Source organism: Balaenoptera acutorostrata, chromosome 15, assembly GCF_949987535.1.
Source record: "Balaenoptera acutorostrata chromosome 15, mBalAcu1.1, whole genome shotgun sequence".
Classification (NCBI taxonomy): domain Eukaryota; kingdom Metazoa; phylum Chordata; class Mammalia; order Artiodactyla; family Balaenopteridae; genus Balaenoptera; species Balaenoptera acutorostrata.
The window spans coordinates 64,317,599-64,329,847 of record NC_080078.1 but is presented as its reverse complement, the minus strand read 5'-3'; the positions used below and the strand labels follow the sequence as shown (position 1 = coordinate 64,329,847).

At 39.7% G+C, this 12,249-nt stretch overlaps 1 protein-coding gene across 4 annotated transcripts in view; it reads right to left on the bottom strand.

Annotated features, from left to right (window-relative positions):
• CBFA2T2 (CBFA2/RUNX1 partner transcriptional co-repressor 2) overlaps positions 1 to 12,249 on the bottom strand; it is a 184,341-nt gene that overhangs the window by 39,802 nt on the left and 132,290 nt on the right. For all 4 annotated transcript variants that reach the window (XM_057529429.1, XM_057529427.1, XM_057529430.1 and 1 more), the window contains one exon: positions 11,243 to 11,484. In XM_057529429.1, coding sequence (XP_057385412.1) covers positions 11,243 to 11,484 — 242 coding nt within the window. The remainder of the gene's footprint in view (positions 1 to 11,242; positions 11,485 to 12,249) is intronic.

Here is a 12,249-nt window from a genome sequence, read left to right as displayed (position 1 = left end):
ACTCTACTTAAAGTAATTTGCTGCTGGAATTGGCATAACATTCTGATGGCTACTTTGCTTCCAATTATGTTCAAACTCATTTTGACATTTAAGGCCAATTTTATTAGTCTAGAGCCAGAAAGACTTTTCCATAGTACTCTAAAATTTGACCAATAAAGGGACCCCACTCCCACCCCAAACAAACAAACAAACAAAAAGTTTCCCTAATGGATGGTGGTACTGTTTTTACAAACTCTGATTGATGCTAAATACCACTTTTCCTTCTATGAGTCTGGAGTTTCATAGGTGCTACGCCAAGAGTGCCTATGTGCCCAGACTCCAGGAAAAACCTTGGGCATTGAGGGTTTAATGGGGTTCCTTGGGCAGAAACATCACACATAAGTTGTTGTATTTTCACTGCTGGGGAAGAGTGAACTCTATGACCGTTCATAGAGGAGAAAAAGGAAGCCTATATATGGATTCCTCCGGATCCCAACTGTGTTTCTCACCTTTCTGATCCAGCTGTGTGTCCTTATTATGCCTCTGTATTAAATCTTAGGGACTTCCTTAGTGGTCCAGTGGTAAAGAATCCGCCTTGCAATGCAGGGGACGCAGGTTTGATCTCTCATCAGGGAACTAAGACCCCACATGCTGCAGGACAACTAAGCCCGCGTGCCACAACTACTGAGCTCGCGCGCCTCATCTAGAGCCCGTGTGCCACAAACTACAGAGCTCACGTGCTCTGAAAGCTGCGCGCCACAACTAGAGAAGAGAAAACCTGCATGCCACAACTAAAGAGAAGCCTGTGCACCACAATGAAGAGCCTGCACGCTGTAACGAAAGATCCCGCATGCCTCAACAAAGATCCTGTGGGCCGCAACTAAGACCTGACGCAGCCAAAAAAAAACCCACTTAGCTGTGAGCACAACTATACGCCAAGTCCGGACAATTCTAGCAAATCTCAAGACATGGGGGTGGTACTGGGGGACCCCTGATGCTGCCTCAAAATATAAACAACTCAAATGTCCATCAAAAAGTATAAACTGTGGTATATTCCTACAATGAAACATTATACAGCAATGACAATGAACCACCTACAGCTATACAAAACAATAGGGATAGAATCTCAAATGATGAAAAAGTCATTTATTGCACTTTGCCTTGTATGAAAGTGGTTTCCTCTGTACAATACTGAGTCATATTTTAAAGCAGCAGTTCATAAACATTTTAGTCTCATAATCCCTCTAATTAATATGGGTTACATCTATTGATAATCACTATATCTGAAATTAAAACTGAGAATTTAAACAATATTTATTATTAACTCATTTCAAAATAACTGTACTTATCTCACAATTGTAGTATACAGACTTGGTGCAGCATGGCATTGGCTGCGGTACTGAAGTTAAGCAAGATTCCACAAGAGATGCAATTTGCTGCCAGAAGTGTGTTTTTCTTCAAAAAGGCAATAACTTCAAGCACTTGTGGTGGATACAGATTTTTGCTGCAAGTCTGCAAACGGAGGTGAGACATTACCCTGGGACCAGCTGGCCTGTGGCCCTTGGGTGATGAGAGGGGAGTGCATTGCTGGGACACATAGGACATCTCCTACAGAGGGCCACTTCTCCAAGGCTGAGAAACGTAACTAACCTATCACATACATAAAAATACAAATAGCAATTTAGACAAAATGAGGCAGGGACTTCCCTGGTGGTCCAGTGGCTAAGACTCCACGCTCTGGATGCAGGGGGCCAGGGTTCGATCCCTGGTCACAGAACTAGATCCCACATGCTGCAACTAAGAGTTTGCATGCCACAACTAAAGACACCGCATGCCGCAACTAAAAAAAAAAGATCCTGCATGCTTGCTGCAAGTAAAAGATCCCGCACATGGCAATGAAGATCCCATGTGCTGCAACTAAGACCTGGTGCAGCCAAATAAATAAACATTTAAAAAAAATGAGGTGACAGAGGAATGTTTCAGACAAAGGAACAAGATAAAACCCCAGAAGAACAAGTGATGTGGAGATAGGCAATCTACCCGAGAAAGAGTTCAGAGTAATGATCATAAAGATGATCAAAGGACTTGGGAGGAAAATGGATGCAGAGAGCAATAAACTAGAAGTTTTTAACAAAGAATTAGAAAATATAAAGAACAACCAAACAGAAGTGAAGAATATAATGACGGAAATGAAAAATACACTAGAAGGAATCAACAGTAGACTAAACAAGGCAGAATTATGGATCAGTGAGCTGAAACACAGAGTAGTGGAAATCACTGCCATCAAAAAGAAAAAAGAATGAAAAGAAATGAAGACAGTGTAAGAGACCTCTGGAACAACATCAAGTGCACTAATGTTTGCATTATAGGGGACCCAGAAGGAGTAGAAAAAGAGAGAAAGGGCCTGAGAAAATGTGTGAAGAGATAATAGCCGAAAACTTCCCTAACATGGGAAAGGAAATAGTCACCCAAGTCCAGGATGTGCAGAGTCCCATACAGCAGCAGTCCCCAACCTTTTTGGCACCATGGACTGGTTTCATGGAAGACAATTTTTCCACAGGGGGCGGGGTGGGTGATGGGATGGTTCAGGTATTAATGTGAGCGATGGGGAGCGGCAGACGAAGCTTAGCTCACTCTCCTGCCACTCACCTCCTGCTGTGTGGCCCGGCTCCTAACAGGCCACGGACTGCTACTGGTCCGCGGCCCAGGGGTTGGGGACCCCTGCCATACAAGACTAACCTGCAGAGAAACACACCAAGACAAACTGTAATCGAAATGACAAAAATTAAAGATAAAGAGAGAATATTAAAAGCAATAAGGGAAAAGCAACAAATAACACACAAAGGAACTCCTAATAAGGCTATCAACTGATTTTTTTCAGCAGAAACTCTGCAGACCAGAAGGGAGTGGCACAATACACTTAAAGTGATGAAAGAGAAAAACCTACAACCAAGAATACTCTAACCAGCAAGGTTCTCATTCAGATTTGGCGGAGAAATCAAAAGCTTAACAGACAAGCAAAAGCTAAAAGAATTCAGCACCCTAAACCAGCTTTATGACAAATGCTAAGGGAACTCCTCTAGGCAGAAAAGAAAAGGCCATAATTAGAAACAAGAAAATTATGAAATGGAAAAGCTTACTGGTAAAGGCAAATATACAATAAAGGTAGGAAATCATCCATATACAAAGCTACTGGGGAGGTGGTTGAAAGACAAAAGTAGTAAAATTTCTGTATCCACAATAAGCAGTTAAGAAACACACAAAACGGACTTCCCTGGTGGCACAGTAGTTAAGAATCTGCCTGCCAATGCAGGGGACATGGGTTCAAGCCCTGGTCCGGAAGATCCCACATGCCGCAGAGCAACTAAACCCATGCACCACAACTACTGAGCCTGTGCTCTAGAGCCTTCAAGCCACAACTACTGAGCCCGTGTGCCACAACTACTGAAGCTGCACACCTAGAGCCTGTGCTCCACAACAAGAGAAGACACCACAATGAGGAGACCACGCACTGTAACTAAGAGTAACCCCTGCTCACCACAACTAGAGAAAGCCCACGTGCAGTAACAAAGACCCAACGCAGCCAAAAATAAATAAATAAATTTATATATAAAAAAAGAAACACACAGAACAATTAGATGTAAAATATAATATCAAAAACAATAATTGTGAGGGAAGCAGAGTACAAATGCAGGGTATCTAAAACCCATTTGACAGTAAGAGATCAGCAACTTAAAACAAGCACATATATATATAGGCTGCTATACAAAAACCTATATATACAGGCTGCTATACAAAATCTATAATAACTATACATACACAAAAGAAATAGGAGCACAGCAAAGGAAACCATAAACAAGACCAAAAGACAACCCTCAGAATGGGAGAAAATATTTGCAAATGAAGCAACTGACAAAGGATTAATCTCCAAGATTTACAAGCAGCTCATGCAGCTCAATAACAAAAAAACAAACAACCCAATCCAAAAATGGGTAGAAGACCTAAATAGACATTTCTCCAAAGAAGATATACAGATTGCCAACAAACACATGAAAGAATGCTCAACATCATTAATCATTAGAGAAATGCAAATCAAAACTACAATGAGATATCATCTCACACCGGTCAGAATGGCCATCATCAAAAAATCTAGAAACAATAAATGCTGGAGAGAGTGTGGAGAAAAGGGAACACTCCTGCACTGTTGGTGGGAATGTAAATTGATACAGCCACTATGGAGAACAGTATGGAGGTTCCTTAAAAAACTAAAAATACAACTACCATACGACCCAGCAATCCCACTACTGGGCATATACCCTGAGAATACCAGAATTCAAAAAGAGTCATGTACCAAAATGTTCATTGCAGCTCGATTTACAATAGCCAGGACATGGAAGCAACCTAAGTGTCCATCATCGGATGAATGGATAAAGAAGATGTGGCACATATATACAATGGAATATTACTCAGTCATAAAAAGAAACGAAATGGAGGTATTTGTAGTGAGGTGGATGGAGTTAGAGTCTGTCATACAGAGTGAAGTAAGTCAGAAAGAGAAAAACAAATACAGTATGCTAACACATATATATGGAATCTAAGGAAAAAAAAAAAAAGGTCATGAAGAACCTAGTGGCAAGATGGGAATAAAGACACAGACCTACTAGAGGATGGACTTGAGGATATGGGGAGGGGGAAGGGTAAGATGTGACAGGGTGAGAGAGTGGCATGGACATATATACACTACCAAATGTAAAATAGATAGCTAGTGGGAAGCAGCCGCATAGCACAGGGAGATCAGCTCGGTGCTTTGTGACCACCTAGAGGGGTGGGATAGGGAGGGAGGGAGGGAGACGCAAGAGGGAAGAGATATGGGAACATATGTGTATGTATAACTGATTTACTTTGTTATAAAGCAGAAACTAACACACCATCGTAAAGCAATTATACTCCAATAAAAATGTTAAAAAAAAAATAGGAATGCAAACACAACACTAAAGATAGTCATCAAATCACAGAAGAGAACAAAAGAAGAAAGGTGAAAAAAGACCTACAAAAACAAATCCAAAACAATTAACAAAATGGCAATAGGTACATGCATATCAATAATTACTCTAAATGTAAATGGACTAAATGCTCCAACCAAAAGACAGGCTGCTGAATGGATACAAAAACAGGACCCATATATATGCTGCCTACAAGAGACTCACTTCAGATCTCGAGACAAATACAGACTGAAAGTGAGGAGATGGGAAGAGGTATTCCATGCAAATGGAAATCAAAAGAAAGTTGGAACAGCAATACTCATATCAGACAAAAGAGACTTTAAAATAAAGACTGTGGGGACTTCCCTGGTGTTGCAGTGGTTAAGACTCCGCACTCACAATGCAGAAGGCCTGGGTTCGATCCCTGGTCAGGGAACTAGATCCCACATGCATGCTGCAATGAAGAGTTTGTGTGTCACAACTAAGAAGCCACCAATCCACAACTAAGGAACAAGCCTGCCGCAACTAAGACCTGGTGCAACCAAATAAATAAAATAAACAAACATTTTTTTTTTAAATAAATTTATTTATTTATTATTTTTAGCTGTGTGGGGTCTTCGTTTCTATGTGAGGGCTTTCTCTAGTTGCGTCGAGCGGGGGCCACTCTTCATCGCGGTGCACGGGCCTTTCACTATCGCGGCCTCTCTTGTTGCAGAGCACAGGCTCCAGACGCGCAGGCTCAGTAGTTGTGGCTCACGGGCCCAGTTGCTCCGTGGCATGTGGGATCTTCCCAGACCAGGGCTCGAACCCGCGTCCCCTGCATTGGCAGGCAGATTCTCAACCACTGCGCCACCAGGGAAGCCCACAAACATTTTTTTTGAAAAAAGAAAGAAAGAAAATGGCTATGACTGGGAATTTCCTAGAGGTCCAGTAATTAGGACTCCGTGCTCTCACTGCCGAGGGCCTGGGCTCAATCCTTGGTTAAGGAACTAAGATCCCACAAGCTAAGGAGTGCGGCCAAAAAAACCCAAACAAACAAACATAATGATCAAAGGATCAATCCAAGAAGAAGACAGAACAATTGTAAATACATATGCACACAACATAGGAGAACCTCAATTTATAAGGCAAATGTTAACAGACATAAAAGGAGAAACTGATGGTAACACAATAATAGTGGGGAACTTTAATACCCCACTTACATCAATGGACAGATCATCCAGACAGAAAATCAGTAAGGAAACACAGGCCTTAAATGACACATTAGACCAGATGGACTTAATTGATACTTATAGGGCATTCCATCTGAAAGCAGCAGGATACAAATTCTTTTCACGTGTAAATAGAACATTCTCCAGGACAGATCACATGCTGGGCAAGAAAGCAAGACTTGGTAAATTTAAGAAAACTGAAATCATATCAAGCATCTTTTAAAACACAAACACATGGAGGCTAAACAACATGCTACTGAACAACCAATGGATCACTGAAGAAATCAAAGAGGAAATTAAAAAATACCTAGAGACAAATGAAAACGAAAACACAACAATCCAAAACCCATGGGACACAGCAAAAGCAGTTCTAAGAGGGAAGTTTATAGTGATACTAGCTTACCTCAGGAAACATGAAAACTCTCAAATGAACAACATAAACTTATACCTAAAGCAACTAGAGAAAGAAGAACAAACAAAACCCAAAGTTAGTAGAAGGAAAGAAATCATAAAGATCACAGCAGAAATAAATGAAGTAGAGGCTAAAAAAAACCACAAAAAACAGAACACATCAATGAAACTAAAAACTGGTTCTCTGAAAAGATAAACAAAATTGATAAACCTTTAGCCAGCCTCATCAAGAAAAAAAAGGGAGAGGGCCCAAATCAATAAAATCAGAAAAGGAGAAGTTAACAACTGACACCACTGAAACACAAAGGATCTTAAGAGACTACTCGGAGCAGCTATATACCAAAAAAATGGACAACCTAGAAGAAATGGACAAATTCTTAGAAATGTACAATCTGCCAAGACTGAACCAGGAAGAAACAGAAAATATGAACCGGCCAATTACCAGTAATGAAATTAAATAAGCAACCTGGGACTTCCCCGGTGGCGCAGTGGTTAAAAATCTGCCTGCCAATGCAGGGCACATGGGCTCGACCCCTGGTCCAGTTAAGATCCCACATGCCGCAGAGCAACTAAGCCAGTGAGCCACAACTACAGAGTTTGCGCTCTAGAGCCTGTGAGCCACAACTACTGAAGCCCATGTGCTCTAGGGACCGTGCTCCGCAACAAGGGAAGCCACTGCAATAAGCCCGCACACTGCAACAAAGAGTAGCCCCCGCTTGCCACAACTAGAGAAAGCCCGCACGCAGCAACAAAGACCCAACACAGCCAAAAATAAATAAAATTAAAAAAAAAAAAGAAATTAAATAAGCAACTTAAAAACTCCCAACAAACAAAAGTCCAAGACCAGATGGCTTCACAGGTGAATTATACCAAAATTTAAAGACGAGTTAATACCTATCCTTCTCAAACTATTCCAAAAAATGGCAGAGGGAGGAACACTTCCGAACTCATTCTATGAGGTCACAATCACCCTGATAAAGATATTACAAAACAAAAGAAAATTACAGGCCAATACCACTGATAAACACAGATGCAAAAATCCTCAACAAAATACTAGCAAACAGAATCCAACAACACATTAAAAGGATTATACACCATGATCACCACAAATTAATCAATGTTATACACCATTAACAAACTGAAGAATAAAAACCATATGATCATCTCAACAGATGCAGAAAAAACTTTTGATAAAATTCAACATCCATTTATGATAAAAACTCTTCAGAAAGTGGCCACAGAGAGAACATACCTCAGCATAATAAAGGCCATATATGACAAACCGACACCTAACAGCATACTCAATGGTGAAAAGCTGAAAGCATTTCCTCTAAGATCAGGAACAAGACAAGGATGCCCACTCTTGCCATTTTTATTCAACATAGTTTTGGAAGTCCCAGCCACAGCAATCAGAGAAGAAAAAATAAATAAAAGGAATCCAATCTGGAAAAGTAAAAGTAAAACTGTCACTGTTTGCAGACGACATGATGCTACATACAGAAAATCCTAAAGATGCTACCGGAAAACTACTAGAGCTCATCAATGAATTCAATAAAGTTGCAGGATACAAAAATCTGTTGCATTTCTATACACTAACAATGAAATATCAGAAAGAGAAATTAAGCAAACAATCCCATTTAACACTGCATCAAAAAGAATAAAATACCTAGGAATAAATGTACCTAAGGAGGGAAAATACCTGTACCCCAAAACTATAAGACACTGATGATAGAAACTGAAGATGACACAAACTGATGCAAAGATATACCTTGTTTTTGGATTAGAAGAACGAATATTGTTAAAATGACCATACTACCCAAGGAAATCTACAGATTCAATGCAATCCCTATCAAATCACCAATGGCATTTTTCACAGAACTGGAACAAAAAAAATTTTAATTTGTGTGGAAACACAAAAGACGCCAAATAGCCAAAACAATCTTGAGAAAAAACACTGCTGGAGGAATCACACTCCCTAATTTGACTATACTACAAAGCTACAGTAATCAAGAAAGTATGGTACTGGCACAAAAACAGACACACAGATCAACGGAAAAGGACACAAAGCCCAGAAATAAACCCATGCACTTATGGTCAATTAATCTACAACAAAGGAGGCAAGAATATACAATGCAGAAAAGACAGTCTCTTCAATAAGTGGTGGTGGGAAAACTGGACAGCTATATGTAAAAGAATGAAATTAGCACATTCTCTAACACCATATAGAAAAATAAACCCAAAATGGATTAAAGACCTAAATATAAGACTGGATACTGTAAAACTCCTAGAGGAAAACATAGGCAGAACACTCTTTGACATAAATCACAGCAATACTTTTTTGGATCCATCTCCTAGAGTAATGGAAATAAAAAAATAAATAAACAAATGGGATCTAATTAAACTTAAAAGCTTTTGCCCAGCAAAGGAATCCATATACAAAATGAAAAGACAATCTACACGCTGGGAGAAAATACTTGCAAACAATGCAACCGACAAGAAGTTAATCTCCAAAATATACAAACAGCTCATATAGCTTAATATCAAAAAAACAAACAACCCAATTAAAAAAAAATAGGCAGAAGACCAAAACAGACGTTTCTCCAAAGAAGACATACAGATGGCCAACAGGCACATGAAAAGATGCTCAACACTGCTAATTACTAGAGAAATGCAAATCAAAATTACAATGAGGTACCATCTCACGCTGGTCAGAATGGCCATCATTAAGAAGTCTACAAATAATAAATGCTGGAGAGGGTATGGAGAAAAAGGAAACCTCCTTTTTCTTTTACATTCCCACTGTTGGTGGGAATGTAAATTGGTGCAGCCACTATGAAGAAAAGTATGGCGTTTCCTCAAAAATCTAAAAATAGAGTTGCCATATGCTCCTGAGCATATATCTGGACAAAGCTATAATTTGAAAAGATACATGCACCCCTATGTTCACAGCAGCAGTATTTACAATAGCCAAGATATGGAAACAACCTAAATGTCCATCGACAGATGAATGGATAAAGAAGACGCAGCATATACACACAATGGAATATTACTAAGTCATAAAAAAGAATGAAATAATGCCATTTGCAGCAACATGAATGGATCTAGAAAGAGATTATCATATTAAGTGAAGTAAGTCAGGCAGAGAAAGACAAATAGCATATGATATCACTGAAATTTTTTTTTTTTGGCTGTGTGGCACAGCTTGCAGAATCTTAGTTCCCCAACCAGGGATTGAACCATGGTCCACAGCAGTGAAAGCACAGAGTCCTAACCACTGGACTGCCAGGGAATTCCAATTATCACTTAAATGTTGACTCTAAAAAAATGATATAAATGAATTTGTTTACAAAACAGAAATAGACTCACGGGCATAGAAAACAAACTATGGTTACCAAAAGGGAAAGTGGGGAAGGAATAAATTAGGAATTTGGGATTAACAGATACACACTACTATGTATAAAATAGATACACAACAAGGACCTGCTCTATAGCACAGGGAACTATATTCAATACCTTGTAATAACCTATAATGGAAAAGAATCTGAAAAAGAATATAACTGAATCACTTTGCTGTACACCTGAAACTAACACAACATTGTAAATTAACTATACTTCAATTTTTAAAAATGGTTAAAAAATGTAGTAAGGAGAATGGCACTGTTTGTACAGTTTTGCAAATCTCTCTGCTATCTAGCTTAATAAAAGAGAGCTGGATTCTCCTAATCTGCTTCTGCATTTAACCTGTTTCAACATCCTATGTCATGCAGCCTCTATAAAATTCCACAATACAGTCATGAGAGAATAAGAGTCAAAAGGCAAGTAACATTTTAGTATTATTATGAAAATGTTTTTGACCTCCTGGACTTCCAAAAAGGGTCTCGAGAAATCCTAGGGGTCCCTAATTACACTTTGAGAACTGCCTGGTAAAAGTTTAGTACTGTGATTCATCTTTATCACATACAGAGGGTAATACGTAGGAGCACAGTGTGCTTTTAGTTGAGGTAAATCTTGAGGAATTCAATTTACAAACATTAAGAAATGGAAGCTTGTCCCTTATATACACTAAGAGTCAAACCCCTCCCAGCTGTCAATGTAAGAAGATCACTACCTTATATCATGGATTCGCCAGTCAGTATGGAAAAAAAATGTGTTCCTTGAAAATCCTAAAGAAATTTTAATTTTTATTTTGTATTTGCATGAGGAGCTGAAGAATGTAATCCCTTTGATACTATTTATTTAGACCACAAAACTTGTAATTTCACAAATAATTACCTTGAAAATTAAACCATTTGTCTTTTTTCTCTGGTTTGGAAACAATGCACCAGTCACTGAATATATTAAGGAACAAAACTTAGTTGAACCTCAGCGGGCCTGTTGAAACTCACTTTTAAGAGAAATTCAAAGTTGTTTATCGGAATTAAATTGATACCATAAGAAACAATACGGTAAACGTTATAGATTTTGCTTTTGTTTCTTTGATAAACATTATCCACAACTGAAATCCATGATTCAACATTATTATACAAGTTAAACTAATCTAGACTGTAGAATCTGCCACACTGCTACAAGTTAGGGAATGAGGAGAAGTATGTACAACTTCTCTGCTGGCTTCAGTTCTGAGCCATATACTCAAGCAGCTGTCAACAGTGATGTACTTACCACCAGTGCTAGAACAAGAGTCCGCACCTTCTCCCCAATCTCAGGTGAGATGTCATTGCCAAACTGTTGCAGAGTGGTGAGGAAACGTTTCAACTTGCTCAGCTGCCGGGCACCACAAGTGGCTGGCAACTGTTGATTTGTTAGTGCAGATGATGTGGAAGAGGCAGGACCATTGCTGAATCTCTGTGGTGGTGAGGGGGCACCATTCAGGGTGGGAGGAGAATGGTTGATGCCGTTGCTCACTAAAAGAAAGACTTGGTTTAAGTGCAAAACATAAGGATCTCTGTTAATTTCTTCTTTTTTTGCATTTGCCTTCATTTATTCATTTGAACTTTGTAAATCACATGTTAAAAGAGTATACAAGACACGTTTTCAGCCCTCAACAATGTTGCTTTATAGTGAGACAGGTTGCCAGGTAAAAAATGGTAACAGAATAACATAAAGTGTTAGAAGAGTATGAGTGCTACAAGAGCAAAGAGAAGGGACATCTAAATTCTACAGGTGCCAAGGGGAGGAATGGGTAGTTTTTAAGACTTCTTGCAATGGGCTGCATCAGAGGAGTCTGGTAGAATATGTATTTCCAATGACTGGACACTCATGCCCATCTTTTATGTGACATCTCCTTCCCAACCTCAGGTTTCCAAATAATCTAAGCAGTCAATTAAAATATAGCATTTGGGGGCTTCCCTGGTGGCACAGTGGTTAAGAACCCGCCTGCCAATGCAGGGGACACGGGTTCAAGCCCTGGTCTGGGAAGATCCCACATGCCACAGAGCAACTAAGCCTGTGCGCCACAACTACTGAGCCTGCACTCTAGAGCCCGCAAGCCACAACTACTGAGCCCGCATGCCACAACTACTGAAGCCCGTGCACCTAGAGCCCGTGCTCCGCAACAAGAGAAGCCACTGCAATGAGAAGCCCACGCATTGCAATGAAGAGTAGCCCCTGCTCGCCACAACTAGAGAAAGCCCGCACGCAGCAACAAAGACCCAATGCAGCCAAAAATA